The sequence below is a fragment of the Zootoca vivipara genome, chromosome 16 (assembly GCF_965207765.1).
Source record: "Zootoca vivipara chromosome 16, rZooViv2.hap1.1, whole genome shotgun sequence".
Taxonomy (NCBI): Eukaryota; Metazoa; Chordata; class Lepidosauria; order Squamata; family Lacertidae; genus Zootoca; species Zootoca vivipara.
The window spans coordinates 32934503-32960789 of record NC_142599.1 but is presented as its reverse complement, the minus strand read 5'-3'; the positions used below and the strand labels follow the sequence as shown (position 1 = coordinate 32960789).

General features: G+C 48.1%; 1 protein-coding gene across 1 annotated transcript; it reads right to left on the bottom strand.

Moving 5' to 3' along the window:
- Nucleotides 1-1065: 1065 nt before the first annotated feature.
- On the bottom strand, nt 1066-24808 carry SCAMP3 (secretory carrier membrane protein 3). The gene is made up of 9 exons (XM_035097958.3): nt 24694-24808; nt 18360-18437; nt 17701-17835; nt 12434-12554; nt 10443-10571; nt 9413-9572; nt 8399-8500; nt 4599-4716; nt 1066-3400 (listed from the first exon to the last, which is right to left on the bottom strand). Exons 1-9 carry the CDS (start codon nt 24748-24750, stop codon nt 3254-3256), a joined length of 1047 nt encoding a protein of 348 aa, XP_034953849.1. The 5' UTR covers nt 24751-24808; the 3' UTR covers nt 1066-3253.
- Nucleotides 24809-26287: the final 1479 nt, after the last annotated feature.

The following is a 26287-nucleotide window of genomic DNA, read 5'->3' as shown; positions in this document are numbered from 1 at the left end:
TAATGGACGCTCCTCCACCAGCAGCCGCAGCCCAGCTCCTTCCCCGCCCGACGCTAAGTGCAGTTCGCTGGAGCTGGCGGAAACCCCAAATGGGCCAGGCCCGGTGGCTCCCTGCTCATCCGCCGCCCCCCCCCCAACTGCCTCCCCCGTTCCCTGGCACCAGTGGGAAACGGCCAGGCAGGTGGTGGCAATAGGTGCCAGGAAGTCTTTTCATGAAACACCAGCCAGAGCTCCCAGGCTTACAAACAAAGTGATATCCATTAGGCTCCCCACCACCCCGTGTGCCTTCTTTGTTGAAATCGATGCCAGAAGGGCTCAGATCCGCCTGACAACACCACCCTGTGTGACTAGGAAGGTCTCCTCTGGGGTTTTCGGATGTGTGGGGATTCTCTGAAGCAGTGGTGGGGTGGCAAAGGCAGAAGTGCAGGGCCCCTCCTTCGTGGTTAGTCACACAGCCTCTTCTTAGATTCTGCAACCTTCCAAGATTACACATTAAATCTTATATTTATGCAATAATGGTCACCGGGGATGTACTGCAACGATCAATGCAGATCTCTAGGTGGGCTCACATACTCGGAAGATTGTTCATCGGATGAACTCAAGTTGTTGAAACTGAAAACTTGCTGAACGTGTACTTGGCGTCTTAGCAAACAAAGGATGCTTAAGAGAACAGACAGATAACAATGGCTTCTTGGGTTTCTGCGGTGAAACAATTTGCTGTACGCCAAGCCACCCAGCTGGGGAAACCCAGGCAGATGGGTGGGGTATAAATAATAAAGTTGTTGTTAATAAAGTTGTTGTTGTTGTTGTTGTTAATAAAGTTGTTGTTGCTGCTGCTGCTGTTAATAAAGTTGTTGTTGCTGCTGCTGCTGTTAATAAAGTTGTTGTTGTTAATAAAGTTGTTATTGTTGTTAATAAAGTTGTTGTTGTTGTTGTTAGGGTGGCGGGACAGAAGCGCTGGCATTACAAACAGGAAAGCTAATGCAATGTGGTCCCCCGCCCCCAGTCTAACCGCCGCCCCCCCTCCACAGAGAAGCCCCTTATACATCACTCCAGGAGACCAGCGAGTTAAAATGTAGTTTATTCCTTAAATAAAGTTCTGTTAAGTCATCTTGCATTTGGCACAGCAAAATAAATAATAAAAAAAGTTGGGAGTGGAGGAAGAACCACGCACGCATGGACAAGAAAGTCCAACATTTTTGGAGGGGGGGGAGAGAGGAAGAGCAACGAGTGAGTCAGGGAAACATTGGCTACGCGGTACAAGCCCAATAATTTCAGACGCAGGGAAAAGGAGAAGGGCGGTTGGCCTTCAGGGGTCAAACAAACGGAATGAGCCACGGAAGAGAGGATAAAGCCTCTGGGCTAAGGATGAGACCTGGAACCGGCAGGAGCTGAGAGAAAGAGAGACAGAAAGAGCACAGGTGTGAAACCGAAACCTGGGGGAGAAGAAATCGGCAGGTCCCCTTTGCTATTCAGAGCATCCCAGGCCACAAAAGGAGGCCTTCGGGGCACAGGAAGAGGAAGGGGACGTGGCTGGGCCTCAGACCCCCCAACCCTCACCTGTTTCCTTTTCTTAAGCCATGGTTCAGGAAAATAAGGCGAGCGCAGGTGGGGACGGAAAGAAGGAATAGACCGTTTTAAGCGGAATTTGGATAGTGGGGTGCAGGCTCGCGCACACACCCCAGATCTGGAGGAATAGAAGGAACGGGAAGTGCCAGGGAACCTCTAAAAGGGTGCCACCCAGAAACAGATACCTATTTATATCAACCCCACCTCCCCCCACTTAAAAAAAAAATGAAGACACACAGCATCAAAGATAAGGCAGGGCTGCAACGGATGAAAAACCTAGGGAGAGTTGGGGCACAAAGATTTGGGGCACAGAGCTCCCTGCCCACAAGCCATATGGGGAAAGCAGAAGTCATGGAGACGAAACTCGGTAGCATCACCCGCAAGGGTCCAGCTCAAAAACACAAGGGGGTCAAAATAACCCAGTACTGTTCTATTTACTGAAATAAAGCAGGTGACTGTGTAGGCCAACACCCCCCTCCAGTGGCCAGCACCGGCAAGAAAAAGCCCTATAAAACTTGTTGGAGGAGAGAGCCTTGAAAGGGAGCGCCAGCAGCAGCAGCAGCAATGGCCGCTCTGAACGCAGCAGTGAGCTAATAAAGAGGGCATAGCAGAAAGAGAGCCAAGTGCCTCTTCTCCCACAGACGGACACACACTCACAGGCCCCCAACCTGCACTATGCATTTTACATTTGTGGTGTCATACCGCTTTAAGCAGCTACTTTGGCTTCCCCCAAAGAATCCTGGGAGCGTACCAAGAGATGCTAGGACACATTAGAGGGCTACAATTCCCAGTTCCCCAGGAAGATGGAGTGATGGCTAAACCCCTCTAATAACTGTGTGAGGGGAAAGAAGGCCTACTAACAGGTCTCGGCGCTGTTGACAAGACTACTTTCCCAGGATCCTCTGGGGGAAAGCCGTGACTGTTTATAAAGTGGCATGATCCTGCTTTATATGCATAGTGCAGAGGGGGCCACAAACGCGCGCGCACACAAACAAGGGTCCAGGAAGCACCCCTCTGCACCAAACCGGAGGAGGGGGACCCCTTTTACTGCCAGTGTAGTTCTTCCTGCTCTGTTTTCCACCTGCAGGGAAGATGTTTAGGGCAGAGAGCCTCTGCCCCTGTTTAACCAAAGGGGGCAACCAATCAGGAAGCAAGAGAGGCAGAGAGAATTGTGGGAGAGGCGAGGATCTGGCAGCCCACGGTTGCAGCTCAAAGGAAGAAACTTGGGGAACTCGGGGAAGTGCCCCTGCCTCACCCCACCTGGGCTAAGCTGAAGGAGGGGTGGGGGCACGTGAAGAGGCTCTGGCAAATGAAGAGTCGCTCCAAAACAAGGCCTCCATCCTCCATGCAGCCTTGGGAGATCCGGCACCGAGGCGAAGAGGCAAAATGTCTTGCAGAACGGTTGCGGCTGCAGGAGATGAGGCGGAGCCGCCGGTTCCATGCTGGGTGGTGGTGTGGGGGGAGTGAAAGGATGGGGGTGGGGCAGGAAGAGTACAGCCTTCTAAAATCAGCACACACAGAAAGGACTTCCGAGGAGGAAGGGGGGGAGAGAGAGAGAGAGAGAGAGAAAGTGCAACTCGGCTCGTCGGTTGAAGCTGCCCCCGCCCCGGTTGGGAAGGGGCCGGAAGAGGAAGAGCAGCGGCAGATTTCTAACACATGCGCGCGCACACACACGCACACGGCTTTACGAAGGCCGGAAAGCGTTGCTCGCCGCCCCGGTCGCTGCGTTGGCGGCTGCCGTGCGCACCGCTTGGTTGGAGAAGACGCCGGCGGCAAACTCCTCCTGGGCTTTCTGGAAGCTGGCGCCCGTGCGGCGGTAGAGAGAGTGGATCTGTGGGGAGAGATTGACCGGTGATGGGGCTGGTTGTTCAAAGTGCTGGCTGTGTCCTATAAAAACCCTATATATTAGGCATAGGCAAACTCTGGCCCTCCAGGTGTTTGGGACTACAATTCCCATCATCCCTAGCTAACAGGACCAGTGGTCAGGGATGATGGGAGTTGTAGTCCCAAACATCTGGAGGGCCGGAGTTTGCCTATGCCTGCGCTAGATGGTGTTGGCCAGGTGACGGATGTTAACTCCCTCCACGCAACCAGAAGGTTGGTGGTTCGAGCCCACCCAGGGATGGCTGCGGGCAGGATTCCCGCACTGCAACTCTATCATTCTACCTGCACAGGTGCTAAGATCCTCAGGTGAGCACCTTCTCTCAGTCCCATCAACCTCAGAGGTGGGATTGGTAGTGACACAAGAGAGAGGGTGCAGAGAGCCTTTTCTGTAGCTGCTCCCAACATTGTGGAATTGCCTCCCAAAAGAGGCCAGACTGGATCCTTCCTTGTTATCCGGCAGACTCAGATCTTCCTGCCCAGAGAGGGTCTTTGAAAATTAAGGTGCAGACAGGACTGATCACTAGGTCTCTGTCAGGGCAAACTGTACAGTGGACCCCCGGGTTATGTTACCTTTGGGTAACATAACTTTCGGGTTGCGAACTTTCGGGTTCACCCCCGCTCTAGATGCGGACTTTTTGGGGTACAGATAGACCCCCGGAATGAATTAAGTTCGTATCCGGAGAGTCCACTGTACTTTACTTGCTGGTTCTAAACGTATTCTGACGTATTTTAATTGTTGTTTTCAGCTAGTTTGTTTTTATTACTTTATATTTTATAATCATGGGTTTTGTTTTTTTGTTTTTTAAGTATTCAGATGCCAGGCCAAAACATTCCACTTTACCCAGGCCTATGGCTACTAAATAATAAAAATGATTTTATTATTTGTACCCTGCCCATCTGGCTAACGGTAAAGGGACCCCGACCGTTAGGTCCAGTTGTGGACGACTCTGGGGTTGCGGCGCTCATCTCGCTTTATTGGCCAAGGGGTGCAGCTTCCGGGTCATGTGGCCAGCATGACTAAACCGCTTCTGGCGAACCAGAGCAGCGCACGGAAACGCTGTTTACCTTCCCGCCGGAGCGGTACCCAGTTAGCGGTACTAGGAGAAACAGACTGCAGAAAACAAACCTGCAGCTGCCATACTCACCCGCTTCAGCATGATGATGCCGAGTCCGGCGACGACCGTGAAGAGTGTGGCCACCAGCATCATGAGAATGGCCACCCCAGTGTTCAGCTTCAGCGCTGTGAGGCTGACAATCCAACCACTGCAGTTGAAGGGGGGGGAGAAGGATCAGTGCCCGTGAGCAAGGGGGCGGCAATTGATAACTGTGTGCAATTTTTGGCATAAAGAAAACCTCCCCTATAAGCAGCCACAAAGCGTAATTATTATTTACATCCCTGGAATCCCCCCCACCTCACACAAAACAACTTGCAAACCATTTTAAAAACAAAGAATAAGAGTTCAAAGTAGGGGGCCAGTCACCATCTCTTAGCCTAACCCAGGGGTCCCGAAACTAAGGCCCGGGGGCCGGATGTGGCTCAATTGCCTTCTAAATCCGGCCCACGGATGGTCCAGGAAATAGGCATGGCTTTACATGAGTAGAATGTGTCCTTTTATTTAAAATGCATCTCTGGGTTATTTGTGGGGCCTGCCTGGTGTTTTTTACATGAGTAGAATGTGTCCTTTTATTTAAAATGCATCTCTGGGTTATTTGTGGGGCCTGCCTGGTGTTTTTTACATGAGTAGAATGTGTCCTTTTATTTAAAATGCATCTCTGGGTTATTTGTGGGGCATAGGAATTAGTTCATTTTTTTTCCCTAAATATAGTCCGGCCCCCCACAAGGTCTGAGGGACAGTGGACCGGCCCCCTGCTGAAAAGGTTTGCTGACCCCTGGCCTAACCCTACCTCACAGGGTCGTTGTGAGGATGAAACAGGGAGGAGGAGGTGGACCACATATACTGCCTTGAGATCCTTGGAAGATAGAGGTGGTATACAAATGCCATCAATCAATCAATCAATCGTTTTTTTTGTTAAACTTTAAAAAAAAATCCAGCAGGCATTTTAACTGAATTCCAGTTTTGCAGTTTGGACTGATTTTTGGTTTTGTTGTATTGCGTTCCTTGTACATTGCTCAAGACAACTCTGCAATTAAGCAGTACATGAAATGTCTAAACAAATAAAAACCGCCCCGGGAAAGCATGGACCGCTTCCGTTCCATGAATTCTGCTTGGTCGGCACATTTTTAACACTTTCCCCACAGAGGCCCCAGACAGCAGATTTGCTAAACTCCCCACCAAAGATCAGTGCTGCCTTTGCAAACACTTAAGAGCTTGAAACAGTCCCTCACGTGTTTTCCCTATTGTACACATTATGAAAGGGTTAGAGAACGCTAAATTTATCCCCTTAGGAGCCAGTTTCCTAGTCCATCCCTGAAGACACTATTGAACTCCTTCCTTGAGAGGCTCTAATCTATTATCTATTATGAAACAGGTAGCAATAGATCAGGGGGCTGTAATGTATTTTACACCCACTAAGACATCTAATTCACCTTCGCAGGCTGTGGTATTTTGTTTTGTTTTTTCATTTTTTAAACACCTGCACTTCTTCCATGGTCAGTTGACTGCAATTATACATTTGATTGAGCAACCCCATTCCCTGCCTCACCCACTTTTGTGTTCGCTCCCCATTCAGCCAGATTTATGGGGCCCAGAGTTTCCTCAGCCCTTGCTGCTGGGCTGTTCCCCAAATCCATTAGGGTCCCCCCACCCACATTTCATTCTGCTGCAAAGCTTGGGGTTCCCAAATACCCGAAAGCAGTGCTATTTTTCTAGAAAAAAGAGAGTTGCTGGAACTGACTATGAACACCTTCACTCGTCCCCTTAGAATGGCATTGGTGCCCAATGGCTGGAATGGGGTTCCGGCAAGGATCCGAACCTCCCTAGTGAGAGAAGGGAGGCAGGATCCAGGCGAAGGACAAATAACGTGGGGGCGACAGAAGGGCTGCTGGAAAGAGGGGAGTGGGCTGGAGTGGCCGAGAGATGGAGTAGGTTGATTGTCAGAGGACATTATAATTAAGGGATGGATAAAACGGTTTAGAAATGGTCTGTTTAAAGATGCTGGTCGGGACATCCAGAGAAGCGTCGCCCAGGTGAAGGAGGGTGGTTTTAGTATTGAATCAGGTTAGAATTGTTACATTAAAATTGTTAGAATGGAGAATTGAGGATATTTTTAGTGAAAAATAAGAGGCTAAAGGAATATTTTAGGGATTAAAGTGTGGGTAATGTGATTTAAGGGATTTTATTTAAATTAGTATTATAAGATTTAAATCGCTATTTTTGGAATTATGTAAGTAGAAGTATGAAAATTGCCAAGATGGGATATAATACCCTAAGACTTGGGAAGGATGTAACGGGGAAGTTAAAATTATTACAATGTCATTTATATTAGAATGGTTTATTTTTTATTTTTTCCTCTCTTTTTTCTTGTTTCTTTTCCTTTTTTCGGAATTGTCAGTCTATATGATGTAAAGTTGATGTGAAGATATAACGACCTGTAATCCAAAGCTGAAAATTTTTAATAAATATAATTATAATAAAAAAAAGGAATGGAGTTCCGGCAAGTTCCGGCTTAAAAACAAACGCCCTGCATGAAAAGCCGCCTCCTAACCTACAGACCCCCTTGGGTGTTAAGTTCAGCAGAAGGGGCTCTCTTGGTTCTCCCGCTGCCCTCAGAAGCTTGGATGGTGGCAGCCCAGGAGATGGCCTCCTCTGTGGCGGCAGGGGAGGACCATGGGAATATGGCCGCCCTGCAGGCAACATTTGACGCCCTCCCCACAGCCCTCGTGGCACCGGCTTAAAGCGGGGCTTTGGGAAGGGGTCGCGAGGCTCTAGCAGGGTCCTAGAGCCCCCGTACCTCCTTCCCAAAGCCCAGAAAATGCTTGTCCGGTTTTGGGAAGGAGACAGGACCCTGTCAGGGCCCTTGTGCCTCCTTCCCGAAGCCGGCTCAACCAGGCTTTGAGAAGGCGCCCTTCTGAGGTGACAGAAAGACGAGGAAGGGCCCTGTATGTGGGTTTTCTCAGGGTGGGAGACTGAGGAAAGGGAAGCTCTTCCAGGTGGGAAGATTCAGCTCTCTGTATGTGTGAAGATTAAGATAAAACAGCAACCAAGGGCCACGCAGATATATTTATAATTTTGCATTATACAGTCGTACTTTATACTGGTTGTCGGACACCTTGGTACTCGGACGTTTTGGCTCCCGAACGACACAAACCCGGAAGCGAATGTTTCAGTTTGCGAACATTTTTCGGAAGCTGAGCATCCGCTGCAGCTTCCGATTGAGTGCAGGAAGCTCCTGCAGCCAATCGGAAGCCGCGCCTTGGTTTTTGAACAGTTTTGGGAGTCAAATGGACTTCCGGAGCGGATAAGTTCGACAACTAAGGTATGACTGTAGGAGGGCCATATGAGGATTATTATTAATGTTGTTTTTTCCTCTCTTTGGTGTTTTTTCCTGTTTGATAAATTGTTTTCTATTATTCTTTTTAGTTTAGCTTGAATTCCCTGGTATATTCAGTTGAAAACCTTTAATAAAATTGATTTTTTTAAAAAAAGAGAGAAGGAGCCCTCCTCGACTGTGGGCGAAACCTGTGGCCCTGCCCCTAAGCTATGAAACTCCCTCCCCACAGAGACGCAACCTGGCACCTTCATTATACAGCTTTCGGCGAGTGCTGAAGAAGCGCCTCCTTTATATCCCTGGTCTTTTGACGCCCCGAGACATAAATTTCTAGGACCCACCTTATTTCTGTGATCGCCAGTTGATTCAAACTGTTTTCAACGTAAGTGTTTCAATTGTTTTAGCTTGCCCTGGGACTTTAGGGCGATGGGCAGGTAATAAATTGAAGTCGCAATACTGCAGGCCACAGAGACAGCGAAGAACAGGGCGCCCTTACCTGAACCCCCAGCCTGGGATGCCAATGGCCTGGAGAACGTACACCACATCTTGCGCAAAGAAAATGAAGAAGAAGACAAAGAAGTTGAAAGAGCTGTCACTCCTGAAAGAGAAGGAGAGAAAGGAAACGTTAGAACCCTATTGCTACAACAGGGCTGTGTCTATTCATAAGAATACAGTGGAACCTCGGTTTACGACTACCTCCGTTTACAAAAACCTCCGTTTATGAATGCCGTGGACCCGGAAGTGTTTACATCTGGGTTCCGCGGCGTTGGATGCGCAGACGCGATCTGTGCAGCTCGCGCATGCACAGAAGCGATCTGCGCAGTGCGTGCGTGCACAGAAGCGCTCTATCGGCGCTTTGCACACATGCAGAAGCGTGCCTTCGGCGAGTAAACGCCTCCGCGGAATGGATTGTGTTTGCAAACCGAGGTACCACTGTATTTAGATACTGCTGTTCCATTGAAATAAATAAATGTCAGAGTGGTTCACAGTAGTCATACATAAAACCAGACAATAAAAAATATCCATATAAAACTCTATCCACAAGAATGGGGAATCAGTGACCCTTCAAATGTTGCTGAGCAGGGTTGCCATGTATCCTCTTTTACAGGCATAAAAATTCTGCCCGCGTGGATGTTTTTATATTTGCCAAATTGTCTCTGGCTATAACTTTTGGATGAGACATAAACATAACTGGTAGAAGAAGACTTGCTTTCTTCTTTTCTCCCGCCTCCCCTCAGCAACAGATCACAGCTTCTATAGCCCACATATAGTAGAGATATTTAAAAATGAGAGTCGTCGAAGCATCCTCGTTTTTGCTCTTCAAAATGTGGCGTTCCCCTGACTATGCTGGCTGGGACGGAATGGATGGATAGGGCCGAAGGTTGCCTCATTCCTTAGGCGGCGGAAACCAAATCCCAAAATACCCCTGGCCAGTTTGCCTGCTGTCAAAGTTACCCCGCTCCATGGCAGCATCGGGCCTCGCGGCCGCACGCCCATTTCCCCACCATACCTGAAGGCCTTGTACATGGGCCGATACCAGCAGAGGAAGGAGCAGGGCGTGAAAATCAAGGCCCAGAGGATTGAGAGGCCAAAGCCTGAGCCGCCCCCAGAATCCACGCAGAAGAAGGCCAGGGAAGCCAGGAAGTTGAAGAAGAGGGTCACAATGCTGGCTGTGGGGATGAAAAAGGCGGCGTGGGTTAGCTGATCTCAAGGAAGCAGAAAGAGAGAGGCAGCCATGGGGGGGGGGAGGAAGCTAAAGCCCTCCATCAGGACGCAGCTGTGGACCCCCCTCTCTGCCCTGTACAGAGTTAAGAGTAACCATTCTTTTTAATTCAGCTGCCCATCTGCCCTCAAAAAGCTGCTCTTTTATTTATTTGTGGCTTGGGTTTGTTTACTATCCTGCCTTTCTTCCACAGTGCAGAACCCAAGGCAGCACAGAGGATAAATTTGGAAAGATACCAGTATAACTAAAACAAAAACAAAAAAAACCACCCCACAATAAATATACATATTTTTAAAAAACAAATCGGTACCCCTATTCATTGAAAACACAAAAAATCGTTTAAAAGCGTGCACACACACGCAAAATGATACGGCATGCGTTTCCAGTTAATTCGTACTTGTGCCATGAGCGTGTGGGTGCAGGCTTGCAGGGCACACAGAACGCTTCTCCAGATGGCTGTTTGTTTGCTGTTTTGAAGCTGCAAAGTAACTAAAGCATGTGAGGAGGATCCCCATCAACACAGTGGCCTTAGGCTGGTTTATCTACGTTCTCCCTGCGCTGTCAAGAGGCAGCGTGCCTCTGAATTACCAGGTACCGTGAACCTCAAGTGGGGAGAGTCCCCCTTCCTGGGCTGTCCATAAGCACCTGGCTGGCCGCTGTGAGAAAGAGGACGCTGAACAATGATGGGCCTTTGGCTTGATCCCGCAGGATTAAGACTATCTGCTCTAAGTCCTCCCTGTAGCTGCTGGGGACTTAACCTTCTGCCTGCAAGACATGGAGGAGCCCTCTGCCGCTGTGCTGTGGCTCAAGGGCTTACCCATCCAGAGGTAGTACATGGTCGTGACCGTTTTCTGGGAGTCCACGGGAATCTCCAAAGGGATATCCTGATAGAAGCACGGCTTCACGGGGCAGAAGGAAGGCAACGGAGGCCAGTTGTTCTGATGGGCTGCAAATCCAAAAGCAGAAAAAACAAGAGTGAGGCAAGCGTGCATCTTGGAGAGAGGCAGGGGCAAATTCAGGGTCTGTAAGGGGGTGGGCTTACAGGGAGCAGCCACCCCCCATCAAATCCAACTCCTCAAACGGCTTGGACAGCAGCGGAAGGAAAGGAGAAAGGAAGGAGGAAGTGAGAGGAGCAGGCCAGGGCTCAGACTGCGTACACAAGCCCTTCCTGCAGCCTGTGATATCAGTGAGGAAGGAGGGGCCAGCAGAAAGTTCCAGCGGGGAAACAGCAGAGGGGCGTCCTTTAAATTCACCCCGGAACTGAGGTGATCAGCAGCTCGCAAACGCAGGGGGAGGAGATTTGGGGTCCCCAAACTACTCTGCTGGGGGAGGAGCCAAAAAGCACCATTGGGAGAATCTGATAGCACTGAGTAGACATGTTTTCATGAAGCTCTTGCATTGTAAATAGCTTTCACAATAAAAGCATTAAAGACAAGATGGTTTGGAGTGTCGTTGTTCGAGGGTTGCCAGCAACCGCCCTGACAGGGTCCTTTCATGACACTCTAATGCAGATCTCCACCATGCAGATCAACTGTATCTACTATTTTCTCCACACCTACATGGGCAAATGATTTGGAGTGCTCCAATATCTTTTTTTTTTCAGAGTAACTTACCGTATTTTTTCCATTTATAAGACTAGGGTTTTTTTCCTTCAAAAACTAAGCTTAAAAATTGGGGTCGGCTTATACATGGATAGTGATGAGGTTGGACAGGCAAGCCGGAGATTGTCAACGGCGTTTTGGCGGGTGATTTGCTGTTGCGGCAAGTTCCACAGGCTATTGGCTGCTGCAGAAATTGCCATTTGCTGTCGGCGAGCCATCAGACGATTGGTCGCTTCGTTGATGTGCGTGTGATCGACTGTCTCGGTCCTGCGGTTTTCGGCACCCCCCCCAAAAAAGCTCAACAACTCTGGGCAACTGTCCCCCATTTTCTCAATTCAGAGTTGCAAAAAAGAGGGGGCGTGTTATACAGGTGAAACTCAGAAAATTAGAATATCGTCGAAAAGTGCATTTATTTCAGTAATGCAATTTATTATTATTATTATTATTAATTTTTACAAATGCTTTCTTTTGGAAATTCCACAGTAATAAAACAAATAGTTACAATAATACAAAATTAAAGAAAAATAAACATCGCTATTACATTTCATTCATTCCATTCCATTCATAATTGACCTGCCTAATGAAAAATAATTATAATTACAACAAATAAAGGCTTGACACGTCTTGCTTTGCATGTCATGCATCTATCTCAAATATTGGTTTCACCTTTTAAGTTGCGTTACTGAAATAAATGCACTTTTCGACGATATTCTAATTTTCCAAGTTTCGCAGGTACACGAAAAAGTATGGCAAGTAGACTTTTCCATTGTACGTAAGAGAACTTGCATATCGTTCTCTTGAAACTGAAGCACCTTGGGGTTTCAGCGTTCCTAAACACTTCGCTTTGCAGCCTACAAAACAAAACTCCTCTTTTTTCTCCAAAGTACCCCTTGGAGCCCATCCTCAGAGGCTGACTCTATCAGGAATGCTTTGATGGTGTTTCCTGCTTGGCAGGGGGTTGGACTGGATGGCCCTTGTGGTCTCTTCCAACTCTACGATTCTACGACTCCCCTCCTTTCACTCTGACCGGCTCCAACCGGCCCAAAGAGCGAGAAGACTTCCTTCGCAGTGGCTAAAAAGCTCCCCTTTCGTGCTGATTGGGCAACACGGCTGCAGGAAACAGCTGCGGTCTTTGGCACCGCCTCCCCAGATCATTACACCCCCAGAGTGAGGTCAGGGTTTTTATTACTGCCAGGGTGGGCTATACCTGCTCCGCCACTCAGAGCCGCGTTCCGCAGTTCTCGCTCCCGCCGGTCCAGCTCCTCCGCTTTGCGGTTCAGCTCCTCTTGCCGTTTCAACAGTTCCGCCGTGGCTGCCGCAGTCGACTCCTAGGGGGGAAGCAAGAGAAAAATCAGCAGGAGAGGAGGTGGAGGGATAGTCCCGCCCCATGTATATTTTTCATCAAATTGATTTTTTTTATTATTATTTAAATTTCTATGCCATTTTCCCATATGAATATGCTCAAAGCAGCTCACAAGGGAACCTTATCAATACAGTGGTCCCTTGGTTCTCAAACGCCCTGGTACTCAAACAACTTGGAATCCAAACACTGCAAACCCGGAAGTAAGTGTTCCATTTTGCGAACTTTTTTCGGAAGCCAAATGTGCTCCGTTTTGAGTGTTACACTTCCAATTTGAGTGCCACACTTCCATTTTGAGGGTTACACTGAAGTCTGTCTGTTTTCACTATTTATTTTGCGTTTCTGTTTTTGCGGCTCTTTTTGTTTTGTTTTTGTGACAGTGTGGAACCCAGTTCAGCTACTGATGACTGCAGTACATTGTTTATTGCTTTCATTTTATGGATCAACGGTCCCGTTAGACAGTAAAATCCATGTTAAATTGCTGTTTTAGGGGTTGTTTTTAAAAGTCTGGCACGGATTAATCCGTTTTGCATTACTTTCTATGGGAAAGCGCGTCTTGGTTTTGGAACGCTTTGGTTTTGGAATGGACTTCCGGAACGGATTAAGTTTGAGAACCAAGGTACCACCGTACATCACTACTAAATTATTTTAAAGCACAAACCCTCCAGCCAATAACCCAATTTGGTTTTATGAACATTCGAAAGCTTTGAAAAACAAACCGTCAATCGGACGAACATATCAATGGTATCACTGAGAGGGAACAGACTTCCAGAACGGATTAAGTTTGAGAACCAAGGTACCACTGTAACTGCAGAGCATCCATGCACAAAAAGGCAGTCTTGTTTAACAGCCCTGGAAAACTATTTCCTTAAACTATTGCTCCAAAGGGGAAATGGGGACGCGGGTGGTGCTGTGGATTAAACCACAGAGCCTAGGGCTTGCCGATCAGAAGGTCGCCGGTTCGAATCCCAGCGACGGGGTGAGCTCCCGTTGCTCGGTCCCTGCTCCTGCCCGCCTAGCAGTTCGAAAGCACGTCATAGTGCAAGTAGATAAATAGGTACCACTCAGGCAGGAAGGTAAACAGTGTTTCCGTGTGCTGTTCTGGTTCGCCAGAAGCGGCTTTGTCATGCTGGCCACATGACTTGGAAGCTGTATGCCGGCTCCCTCGGCCAGTAAAGCGAGATGAGCGCCGCAACCCCAGAGTCGTCCACGACTGGACCTAATGGTCAGGGGTCCCTTTACCTTTATAGGGGAATTGAGAAAACTATTCCTGCCTGTGGTACCGTACATCAGAAGGTCTCTAATCGGCCGAAGCAGATGTGGATTACCCATCTATTGAAACGGTGCACTGTTTCTTTAAGGGAAGTGGTTTGGGAGTGTCACAGGGAGAGAGCTCTGGTATCTTTTACAGTTAACTTCCACTCCGCTTAGTCTTCTGAGAAGTGAAAGCAACTGGGTTTCTTTTCCCCCCCATGTGTGTTCATTTCCTTTCTTTACGGTTTGTAAAAAGCAGCGCTCTGCTCGAGGTGAACGGCGTTTGCCAGCGGGGTTGCAACACCACGTAATCACAGAAAGCGGCAACGGCCTCAGAAAGCAGCATTAGAAGAATACCAGTTTCATTTCTTTTTTTATAAAAAAAAAACCACACAATGACAAGTTGCTAGTCCTGAAAATTGGGCTTGAAGGAAGACAAGGGGAAAAAACAAAGAAACTCAGAAAATGAAATGAGCAGATGAGCAGCCTTCTTGGGGAATCAAAGATTTTGTCAGTTTCACCACCATTTCTTCTTCTTTATTATTATTATTATTACTATTATTATTATTATTATTACTATTATTAATTTCTATACCACCCTTCGTCCAAAGACCACAGGGCAGTTTACTATATAAAATGCAATAATATATAACATAGTAACAAAAGAAAAGAAAAGAAAAATACCCACCCCACACACAGTTTAAAAGGCCATAGATTCTTTTAAGGCCTCAGAGAAGAGGAATGCTTTTGCCTGACACTTAAAAATATAAAAAAATTCCTTCAGTAGCACCTTAAAGACCAACTAAGATTTTATTTTGGTATGAGCTTTCATGTGCATGCACACTTCTTCAGTGTGCATGCACACTTCTTCTTCAGGTATCTGAAGAAGTGTGCATGCACACGAAAGCTCATACCAAAATAAAATCTTAGTTGGTCTTTAAGGTGATACTGAAGGATTTTTTTATTTTGCGTCGACTCAGAGCAACACGGCTACCTACCTGTAACTTAAAAATATGTAATGAAGGCACCAGGCAAACCTCCACAAACACGGAGCCACCACAGAAAAGGCCCTTTTGCAGGTTGCCCCTTCCAGACTACTCATGGAGGAGGAAAACAAATAATGGCCTCAGATGACTAATGCAGACTCCATGTTGGTTCATATGGGGCAGGCATCCCCAAACTTCGGCCCTCCATATGTTTTAGACTACAATTCTCATCATCCCTGACCACTGGTCCTGTTAGCTAGGGATGATGGGAGTTGTAGGCAAAACATCTGGAGGGCTGCAGTTTGGGGATGCCCGATATGGGGAGAGGGGGTCCTTAATATCCATTCCTACCAGTTAGAATCAATTCTAACATAATATTTGGGGTTGTGTACATACATTTAAAGCTCATTCCTCACCCACCAAAGGATCCTGGGAACTGTAGTCTCCCCTTCGTAGAGTGACAACCCTTGACACCCTTAACAAACTACAGTTCCCAACATTCTCTGGGAGCAATGTTTAACTATACAGGTGAAACTCGGAAAACGAGAATATTGTCGAAAAGTGCATTTATGTCAGTAATACAACTTCTTATTATTATTTTATTTTAATTTTTACAAATGCTTTCTTTTGGAAATTCCACAATAATAAAACAAATAGTTACAATAATACAAAAATAAACATCGCTATTACATTCCATTAATTAAATTCCATTTATATTTGACCCGCCTAACGACAAATAATTACAGTTACAACAAATAAAGGCTTGACATGTCTTGCTTTGCATGTCATGCATCTACAGTGGTACCTCGCAAGATGAATGCCCTGCAAGACAAATTTTTCGCAAGACGAATGCGTTTTGCGATCTGATGGTGACTCGCAAGACGAATTTTTCGCAAAACGAATTGACTCATGGAACGAATTAAATTCGTCTTGCGAGGCACCACTGTATTTTGTGTTCCTATTTGCATTTATTTTTGCGTTACTGAAATAAATGCACTTTTCAACGATATTTTAATTTTCCGAGTTTCACCTGTATAGTGCGCACACAGCTTCTGATTCCCTTTTGGCGCAGAATCTAAATTACCTTGCAGAACGCCGATTTTTCTCCTTTTAAAAAGTGGAAATTGAAGGTGTTAGAAGCGCAGAGCTCCAAGTTATAACAAGCACTGTACTAAAATTTGCACTGCCCACCAATGCAACAGCAACTATGTCCAAGCCATAACAGACTGAGAAAAATCTCCCCCCACCCCTCGCTGCCTAGAGGAATATGGTTGCCATGATTTCAGGCTGGGTGCCACTACAGTGGTACCTCGGTTTAAGTACACAATTGGTTCCGGAAGTTTGTACATAACCTGAAGCGTACTTAACCTGAAGCGAACTTTCCCATTGAAAGTAATCGAAAGTGGATTAATCCATTCCAGACGGGTCCGCGGAGTACTTCAACTGAAAGTACTCAAACCGAAGCGTACTTAAACCGAGGTATGACTGCATTTCATATGTTTAGGTTTTGAGATGGTTGGATATATTATTGAATTTTAGTTCTTGCTAACTTGTCTCTGCCGTTCCACAATCATTTGAAAACTTAATAAAACATTTCCTACATAGCTCTACAATTGGTAGTACGTTTACTGACTCGGAGGCGGAAGAAGGGGGCGGTGGGGGTAGTCTGCCCCGGGTGTCATCACTAGGGGGGGGGGACATTCGGCGCGCCGCCCACCCGCGACTCCCAAGCCTGCCCCGAGCTGTCGGGGGAAGGGGGGAGCTGCGCCGCCTTCAAGATGGCCTACCCCCCTTGTTTTGACAGCTTGGGGGAGGCTTGGGAGTCGCGAGTGGGCAGCACGCTGCTGTCCCCCCGCTCACAGGCTGCTTCCTGGGGGGGAGCCTCCCCCGAGCTGTCAAAAGGAAGAGGGAAGGGAGGGAGGGTGCTCGCAAAGCTGCGTGGCTCCGTCCCCCACCCCCCACTCCACCTCCCATGGGCTGCTCGCCCCGCCCCCATGGCCCCACCACCGGGTGTACAGCATGTGCGCCGCTCCAGGTGCCAGAGCGGCTAACTCTGCCTCTCTACTGACTGGTGCTAAAATTGGCACAGCCGAGCAATACCAGCCATAGCTGACGGAGAAAAACCTGGAAGACAGCTTTAATGACCAAAACCAACACACAAAATCAAAGTTTTAAGTCAGGGGTCGGCAACCTCCGGCCCATGGGCCGGATGTGGCCCACGAAGGCCGTTTATCTGGCCCACGGGCTGCCCGTGAACCAAGCCGCTCGCTTGGCGAGTCCCCAGTGCTGCGCTAAACCAGCGCAGCGCGGCACGGGGACTCACTAAGTGGCGTCGGAAATGGCATCTGTGCATGCCCAGACGCCAAAAACCGCTTCTGCACAGGCGTGATTTCCAGTGCTGTGGACATGCGAGATGTCATTTCCGGTGTCACGCTGCGCCCGTCCGGCCCATGGATGATGTCCGTTGGAACGATCCAGCCCATGGCCGGATAACCTTGCCGACGCCTGTTTTCAGTAATAACCAACAGGGCAAATTCACTGAGAGATGGGGTTTGCTTATTCAACTTTGGAATGAAAAAACAACAGATAATGTTGTTTCCTTAATACAGCAGTTTATTGTTATGTAAGCGCCCCCCCCTTCAGTTTTCTTTTTCTGTTTTCCTCCTTTATTTAAATTCCTCTTTTGTTATTTCCGTCTTAAAAGCAATGCAGCAAGGAAACAAACTGCGTCGTCTGAACTCGCCACCGTGCAGAAAACAGAAGCTCTTTTGGAGGATTTAAGAAACGGAAATAAGAACGTAAAATAAAAAGCGACCATCCTGGATTTACAGTCTCGAACCCAGGAGCGTTTAAACGCAGGCACTTCCCCCTTACCTGAGTGCCATAGGAGCCGTAATTCTTGGGCTCGGTGGGGCTTGGCTTCTTGGCGGGCTGCACGGCAGGAGCTGGCGGTGCTGCAGGGGGGGCCGGTGAAACGGCGGGAGGGGCATCGTACGGAGGGGGCAGCTGCTGCAGAGGGGAGAACATAAGAACATAAGATGCGCCTGACTGCTGGATCAGGCCAATGACCCATCTCGCCCAGCATCCTGTTCTCAGTGTGGCCAACCAGATGCCCCAATGGAAAACTCCCAAGCAGGATTCGAACACAAGAGCACTCTCCCCACCTGCGGTTCCCAGCAACTGGGATTCAGAAGCATTCCTCCAACCCCTCCATGATTTTGCCTCCTCCTCTTTCAAAGCCATCCAGGAAGATGACTATCACGGCTTCCTGAGGCTGGGAGTTCCATAGTTTAACATGCTTTGGGGCTCCCTACATGCTGCTCTGCCAGTCTCAACAGAACCCCAGCCACCGTGTAAAGAGAGAGACAGCAATTTCTCTCACAGGCACACCAGTTCTAGAGAGTCTCCGCCTCAGCGCCCCATACGCCGAGTGCAATCTCAGCCTAGCTGCAAACTGGGCCTCGGAGACCTTTCCTCGCCCTGCAAAAAGAAGCAACAGCGAAACTGGTGTAAGAAAAGAATAACCCTCCTACCGCTGTGCTGTCAAAAGGGTTGTAGACATCCAAGGTGGCATAATCCGACGTCGGCCTGTGCTGAACGATGGCGGGGTCCTGAGAAGACAAAAGAAGTTGCGTTGAGATTCGAGAGCTGGTGTAGATGTCGCGATGGCCGCCACCTCCGGAGGCCATCTCTGATACGGTAGGCTAGATAGGCTAGCCTTCCCCGACTTTGGATCCCCAGATATTGGTGGACTACAATTCCCATAATCCCTGGTCACTGGCTCTCAATGGCTGCTAGTAGTAGTAGTAATAATAATAATAATAATAAATTATTTATACCCCACCCATCTGGCTGCGTTTCCCCAGCCACTTCTGGGTGGCTTCCAACAAAATATTAAAATGCAATAATTCATCAAATACTAAAAGCTTCCCTAAACAGGGCTGCCTTCAGATGTCTTCTAAAAGCCAGGTATTTGTTTATTTCCTTGACATCTGATGGGAGGGCGTTCCACAGGGCGGGCGCCACTATCGAGAAGACCCTGTGCCTGGTTCCCTGTAACTTCGCTTATTGCAGTGAGAGAACCGCCAGAAGGCCCTCAGCGCTGGTCCTCAGGATCCGGGCTGGACGATGGGGGTGGAGATGCTCCTTCAGATATACTGGGCTGTTTTAAGGCTTTAAAGGTCAGCACCAACACTTTGAATTGTGCTCGGAAACATACTGGGAGCCAATGTAGGTCGCTGTAATATGGTCTCGGCGGCCGCTCCCCGTCACCAGTCTGATTGCCGCATCTAAGACAACAGGCCTCTGAACGGCTGTTACTGGGGAACCCACACTGGGAATGTTATGCACCTCCAGGTGGTGGGGATGTCAGGCGCCATCCTGGCACCAGGCCTCTTCACTCGGTCGCAGGTGGCCGATAGCCAGGTGCAAAATGCAGGGACGCAGTTTAATGCTCCCCTCCCAGCTGAGCAGCACAAACAAGCAGTGTTGTCCCTGCTCGCGAGGCAGTGGGGTGAAAGTGTCTCAGCTTCCGTGGGGCCGATGCAGCTTCTTGTTTCAACATCATGGTGTATCTCCAGGTAGCAATGTTTGGCTGGTGATACATCGTGATTTATTATTATTATTATTATTATTATTATTATTATTATTATTATTATTATTATGCCGCCGAATTGCTAGTCGGCATCGTTTATGGTTGGAACTTCGACAGTATCTGACATCGCCCAGCCCTAGGGACTAGTAGCCATTGGAAAAGTTATCCTCCGCGAATTTGTCTAATCATCTCGTGCTTCGTGGCACAAATCCGCTGGATGCAAAGGTGGTACCTCCAAAAATAAGACATAGCCTGTATAGGATGAGTAGTAAAACATGCTGGAAATGTAAAGAAAAGGATGGTGAATTTTATCATATGTGGTGGACATGTGAAAAAAAAATCAAAAGATTTTGGGAAATGATATATAATGAAATGAAAAAGATTTTTAAATATACCTTTCCCAAAAAAACCTGAAGCTTTTTTATTAGGACTTATAGGACAGGAGATTGTGAAAGAAGATCAAGTATTATTTATGTATGCGACAACCGCGGCTAGGACTTTGTTAGCCCAAAAATGGAAAACTCAAGAGTTGCCGACGATTGAAGAGTGGCAGACGAAAATGATGGACTATGCGGAATTAGCAAGACTGACTAGCAGGATCCGAAACCAGGGAGAGTCAAAGTTCCAAAAGGATTGGAGTAAATTTGTGGACTATATGGAGAAGAACTGTAGAAGTTTAAAGACACTTGCAGGACTGAAATAAATCCTACGAACTGATTTTAGATAGAAGGAATAAAGAAACTGTAAGACAGGAATGGACAAAAAAAAAACCGATTGGGGGGGAGGGAGGGAAGTCAAAGCTCGGCAGAGCAAATAAAAGTGTAATAATTGATAAGATGCTTAGAAGAAAAATTCTGTGCTTTTTATGTTTATGTGATGTTGTGTTTTTGATTGTTGTTTGTTTTGTTATTGTTTAAATGTGCTTAATAAATTTAATAAATTGTCTTTAAAATAAAAAAGACATAGCCATAAAATAAGCCGTAGCAGGATTTTTAAGCATTCAAGGAATATAAGCCATACCCCGAAAATAAGACATAGTGATAGGCGCAGCAGCAATGCCGGCCGCGGCAGGAGGAGGAGGAAAAAAATAAGACATCCCTTGAAAATAAGCCATAGTGTGTTTTTTGAGAAAAAAATAAGTATAAGACGGTGTCTTATTTTCAGAGAAACACGGTAAAAGGGAGCCATATTGTACCCTGCCAATTCCACATAAAGCAAGGGGGTGAGGGGAATGCTTTGGATGTGTGGCATGGATATCACCCCCTGCTCAGATCATGCCAAGAAACCCCCCAACCTCTGCACAGTTAAGTTGTATCCATCTAGTGCCTATAGCTTTTTGTGTCAGTTCTCTGGAAGGCTTTTTCCTGTTGAAAGCAGACAGGCACCTGCAATTCTGCAGAAACCGTTTCTGCTTCACCCAGCGTTTTCAGAGAATTAATACGATTCATTCATTCTGAATTTCATAACCTTAAACGTTCGTGATGTTTTAAGGATTCCCTTGTACGCTGCCGTTGTATGTTTCTGTGAGTTGGTGGTTTGCAAATACAAAATACACCAGCACTAATATCTTTTTGCCGTTCGCTGTGATAGCAGCTGAATGGAGCCCCCATCTTCTGAGGCAGTCTACCTCCGAATGCTCTGTGTCTGTGTACTGGGAGGGCGGGGAAAGGAGGGTGTGCTCTCCCCCCCGGCTCTGCTTGTCGGCTTTCTAGAAGTTTCTGGCCAGCTGTTGTTGGAAACAGGATGTCAAAGCAGATGGGCTTTGGGGTCTGATTTCGCAAAGCAGGCCCTGTGTTTTAATCACTTATATGTGGCCATTCGCTGTTATTGTAACTCTGCAGGAAAAGAAAAACCTTGTGGGAAGGGAGGGTTGAAAGCTACTTGTTTCGATTTGAAGCCTGCCTGTCTGAAGAGGCCGGCTCAGCTCTCGCATGGCTTCCTGCGATGTGGAGGAGAATGCTTGAACTCTCTGCCTCTCAGCTTTGCCAGATTGAGCCTAATGGCTTGTCTAGTCCAACATCCTATTCTCACAGAGGCCAACAGACGCCCCTTCATTGGAGGTTTGTAAACAGAGCTTGGCAGGCCATCTTGTAGGGATCCTTTAGCTGTGATTCCTTGCACTGCAGGACTAGAGGCCCCTTGAGGACTCTTCCCAACGCTGTGATTCTACAACCATACACCTTCTGGGACATATACTAGCAGGACCTTAGTGCGGTAGACCTCTGCTAGTGCGCCGTCTTCAAAATTAGCCAGGCGCATTTTGCACCCAGCTATTGGCCACTTGCGACCAAGCGAGGATGCCTGGGGGCCAGGAGGGTGCCTGACATCTCCACCCATCTGGGAATCATTGGATCCGGACTGTTTTCACACACTAACACCCCATCCTATGGAATCCTGTCAGTTATATTTTTCCCTGCACGATCGGAAAGCATTTCTGGAACCAAAATGCTTTTTTCTGTACCAGCCTGAGCAGGAGCAGCGAATGACGTTCTAGTGAATTGTTGTCGCTTGTCTTCACTCACCCCACCCTACTTGCCCTGATCACGGTTGTGAAGAATATCCTTATGTTATGAATGGCCCGTGTTGCCATTAAGAAAAAAAAGGTCGGAATAGGCCAATATACATGTGGACTTTTCTTCTTTCAGTTCTCTAAGCTCTTAACTGAGCTCAAGGTTGCAATGTGAACTAGCCAGATGTTTAACTGATCATCGATCACAGCCAGGCCGTCATTTGAAAAATAAGACTTTAGAGCTGTCTTGCCCCAAAATGGTTTTGGTGACTGTACCCTTGGTGTGAAGCTGGAGGAGACTCTTGAGGGTCCCATGGACTGCAAGATCAAACCTATCCATTCTGAAGGAAATCAGCCCTGAGTGCTCACTGGAAGGCCTTATGAGGAACGGCTTAGGGAGCTGGGTATGTTTAGCCTGGAGAAGAGAAGGTTAAGGGGTGATATAATAGCCATGTTCAAATATATAAAAGGATGTCATACAGAGGAGGGAGAAAGGTTGTTTTCTGCAGCTCCAGAGAAGCGGACCCGGAGCAATGGATTCAAACTACAAGAAAGAAGATTCCACCTAAACATTAGGAAGAACTTCCTGACAGTAAGAACTGTTCAGCAGTGGAATTTGCTACCAAGGAGTGTGGTGGAGTCTCCTTCTTTGGAGGTCTTTAAGCAGAGGCTTGACAGGCATATGTCAAGAAAGCTTTGATGGTGTTTCCTGCTTGGCAGGGGGTTGGACTGGATGGCCCTTGTGGTGTCTTCCAACTCTATGATTCTAGGACAGATCCTGAAGCTGAGGCTCCAATACTTTGGCCACCTCATGAGAAGAGAAGACTCCCTGGGAAAGACCCTGATTCTGGGAAAGATGGAGGGCACAAGGAGAAGGGGAGGAGAGAGGACGAGACAGTTGGACAGTGTTCTCGAAACTACTAACATGAATTTGACTAAACTGCAGGAGGCAGTGGAAGACAGGAGTGCCTGAAGTGCTCTGGTCCATGGGGTCACGAAGAGTCGGACACAACTAAACAACAACAACCACCACCACCCTTGGTTTAAGGAGCCATTTGATGCCTAGATATCCGAGTTTCTAACACTGGACAAGTGTATCTCTGAGCACGCGCAGATAGCATCCACACAGAGGCTTGAGAGAAAGGCTTGTGGAAAAGACCTCCAAGCATTGTTCACACCTCTCTCTTTTGGCCAAAGGATAAATATTGACCCAGGCGGTTACTCATTGCCTAAGGCGCTTAGGCAAGCCATTTCGCTTAGAAAAGCTGGGTTGGGCCTCAAGAGCAGTGGAAGGGGCAGGAAGAGGACAGGACCAACATAGCAGGAAGAGCATTCCAGAAATATTTCCCAGCCCGGAGAAGACACTATTTGACAATAGAAAAATTACCACACTTGAATAGATAAGTCAACAACAGGCCTACAGCTTGGAAGGAACCATGTGCTTGGGATCTCATATGATAAAATCCCAAGGTCGATAACCCCGGAGTAAATATGGAGTTGACAATAGATTACCCCACCTCAGATCCTAGTTATCTCTAGCAGAGATAAGGGACTGCAGTGGGCCAGGCCAAACCTTAAGAGTTTCACAGCCGTGGAGTTGGAAGGCGGAAGAGGCAATTAGAATGAAGTGAATCGGCCAATTATCCAAAGAGATCTGGGCTGGGCTAGCTACTAGGTTTATTTAATCCAGAGATAGGACAGAATGCAGCAATTCTCAGGAGGTGGAGATAAACGAAGGCACCATGGGAAATAGCATTTGAAGAAATAACTGTATGTGTAAAGCCCCTCAGTTATTCTAGGGCTCGGTTAGCTCCGTAACAGGCAGCCTCCAGTTATTACTGGGGATTTTTAATTTATTTTTAAGGTAGGGCAGGCACAAACACTGCAGCGTTCCAGAATAGTATGGTTGACTAAACAGATATGGAGACAGCAAAGGGGGCCGAATCCAGCCAGATCAAATGTTTCTTACCCCAACTGATGAGACGGGAGTGGAGAGAGAGGCCCTCATTCCACTAATAAAGGGTAATTTAAAAATTAAGCCTGCCCTACAGTCTCGGCTACAAAGGATCCATTGACCACCAGATTCAAAGCAGAAGCAGCAGCAAACGACAACAACAATTTACTGACATCTCGCTCTTACTCTGCCGACAGTCGCCAGAAGGTAGGGTCGGTATGGGGGAAGCAGCAGGCGTTGGTTCATAGGAGCGAACTCCTAGGGGCCCGAGGTCCCTTACGCCTCTCCCCAATGAGATATTTGAGGGGGCGAGGCCACACGCCGCCGCCCCTCCCAGTTAGTGGGCATTGCCATTCAAATAGCATGCGTGTACCGCGTCTTGTGATCGATTATGTGGGGAGGGGCTTACCTGCCCCTCCAATATTATATTCAATATAATTGGTTTATTATAAATGGGGGGGGAGTAGTTGGGGATGGGAAAGAAACCAGCACCCCGCAATCGCAGTACCAGGGGCAAAAGCGAATCCAACAGCGGAGATCCAAGAAGGCGCACGACTTACTCCCAACTTCGGGCTTACCACGGGAGGGTAGTGGTAAAACCCTCTGCTCACCCCCAGAGGGACTGGGGGTAAGTAAGCTACTAGGACCCACCCACCTAAAGACAACGGGCAGGGTGTCAACGAGTTCAACGCCTTCTCCCCGAGTCCCCGGTCCGTATCCGGGTAAAGAGCCCCTTTTACCCCGGAATGGACATCATCACCCCGGGGGAGGGGAGGAGGAACCGCGCGCGCCCCCCGCCGCCAGACGCACCTGGAAGGGATTCCCCGTCTCCCCCTCGAAGGGGTTTCCCCCGCTGTTCAGGGCCATGCCTGCCCGTCCTGCCCTCCCTCCGCCGAGCGTTCGACTGCGTCGCCTCGCCTGCGATGCTCAACGCCCATTGGCTGCCGAGGTTCTGCGCGTCACCCGCAGAGAGGGAGGGTATTCCTACGCACGTGACTGAGAGGAAACAGGGAAGTGGAGCCGTGACGCCAAAAGGGAGATGCCCCGCGCGGGGATGATGGGAGATGTAGTTCTGTACCCGAGGCAGAGCTTGAGTTTAGAGGGGACTGGGCGCAGGGTATGCTGGGGGCATACGGAAGAGGTTGCTGAAGCCAACGAAAAGGGTATCAGCCATGCTCCGCACCAGGGGTTAGGCAACATGGAGCCCTCCAGGGGCTGATGGACTCCAACTCCCATCAGCCCCAGCCAGAATGCCCAGCAGCTAGGCATGATGGGAGTTGTAGTTGCTGGATTACAACTCCCATCATTCATAGCCGTGCTGGTTGGGGCTGGTGGGAGTTGGAGTCCAACAACAGATTCCGTGGACTACACACATTGCGTGTAAAGCACATGGCACCTCCACAAAATCCTGGGAATTGTGGTTTCTAAGGATGCTGGGAATTGTAGCTCTGGGAACTGCAGTTCCCAGGTTTTTCCAGGGGAAGTCGCGTGCTTTAAATGTATGACATAGGCACAGCCTAAGTTTCCAGACAAAGGTCTGTATAGTTAAAGCTATGGTTTTCCCAGTACAGTCATACCTCGGGTTACAGACGCTTCAGGTTGCGTGATTTTGGGTTGTGCACCGTGCCAAACCCGGAAGTACCGGAACGGGTTACTTCCAGGTTTCGGGCTCACACATGCGCGGAACCGCTAAATCGCACTATGCGCAGAAGTGCCAAATAGCCACCTGCGCGTGCGCAGATGCGGCGCTGCGGGTTGCGAACGTGCCTCCCGCACGGATCATGTTCGCAACCTGAGCGTCTACTGTAATGATGTATGGAACTGAGAGCTGGACCATAAAGAAGGCTAATCGCCGAAGAATTGATGCTTTTGAATTATGGTGCTGGAGGAGACTCTTGAGAGTCCCATGGACAGCAAGAAGATCAAACCTATCCATTCTGAAGGAAATCAACCCTGAGTGCTAAATGGAAGGACAGATCTTAAAGCTGAGGCTCCAATACTTTGGCCACCTCATGAGAAGAGAAGACTCCCTGGAAAAGAACCTGATGTTAGGAAAGATTGAGGGCACAAGGAGAAGGGGACGTCACGACAGAGGACGAGATGGTTGGACAGTGTTCTCGAAGCTACCTACTTGAGTTTGGCAGTGGAAGACAGGAGTGCCTGGCATGCTCTGGTCCATGGGGTTACAAAGAGCCGGACACGACTAAACAACAGCAGCAGCAGCAGCAGCAGCAGCAGCAGCAGCAGCAGTTTCCAGAAATAGCTACCTATATCAGTGATGGCCTCCAGGTGACCAATTTGTTGAGCATTCATTCTTATTTCTTGCACAATTTTTTTGTAAGGCAACTGTACGATACCAGCTGCTTATTAAGTATTATTGCACAAAGTCTGGTGCACGTATATG

Bases quoted from the DNA above. Each gene is read 5' to 3' on its own strand.
- SCAMP3 (XM_035097958.3), bottom strand. From the start codon at position 24,750: ATGGCCCTGAACAGCGGGGGAAACCCCTTCGAGGGGGAGACGGGGAAT. The intron at 18,438-24,693 runs GTGCGTCTGGCG...TTGTCTTCTCAG, and splicing joins AGACGGGGAATCCCTTCCAG to GACCCCGCCATCGTTCAGCA. The intron at 12,555-17,700 runs GTAAGGGGGAAG...CTTCCCCCCTAG, and splicing joins ACGGCTCCTATGGCACTCAG to GAGTCGACTGCGGCAGCCAC.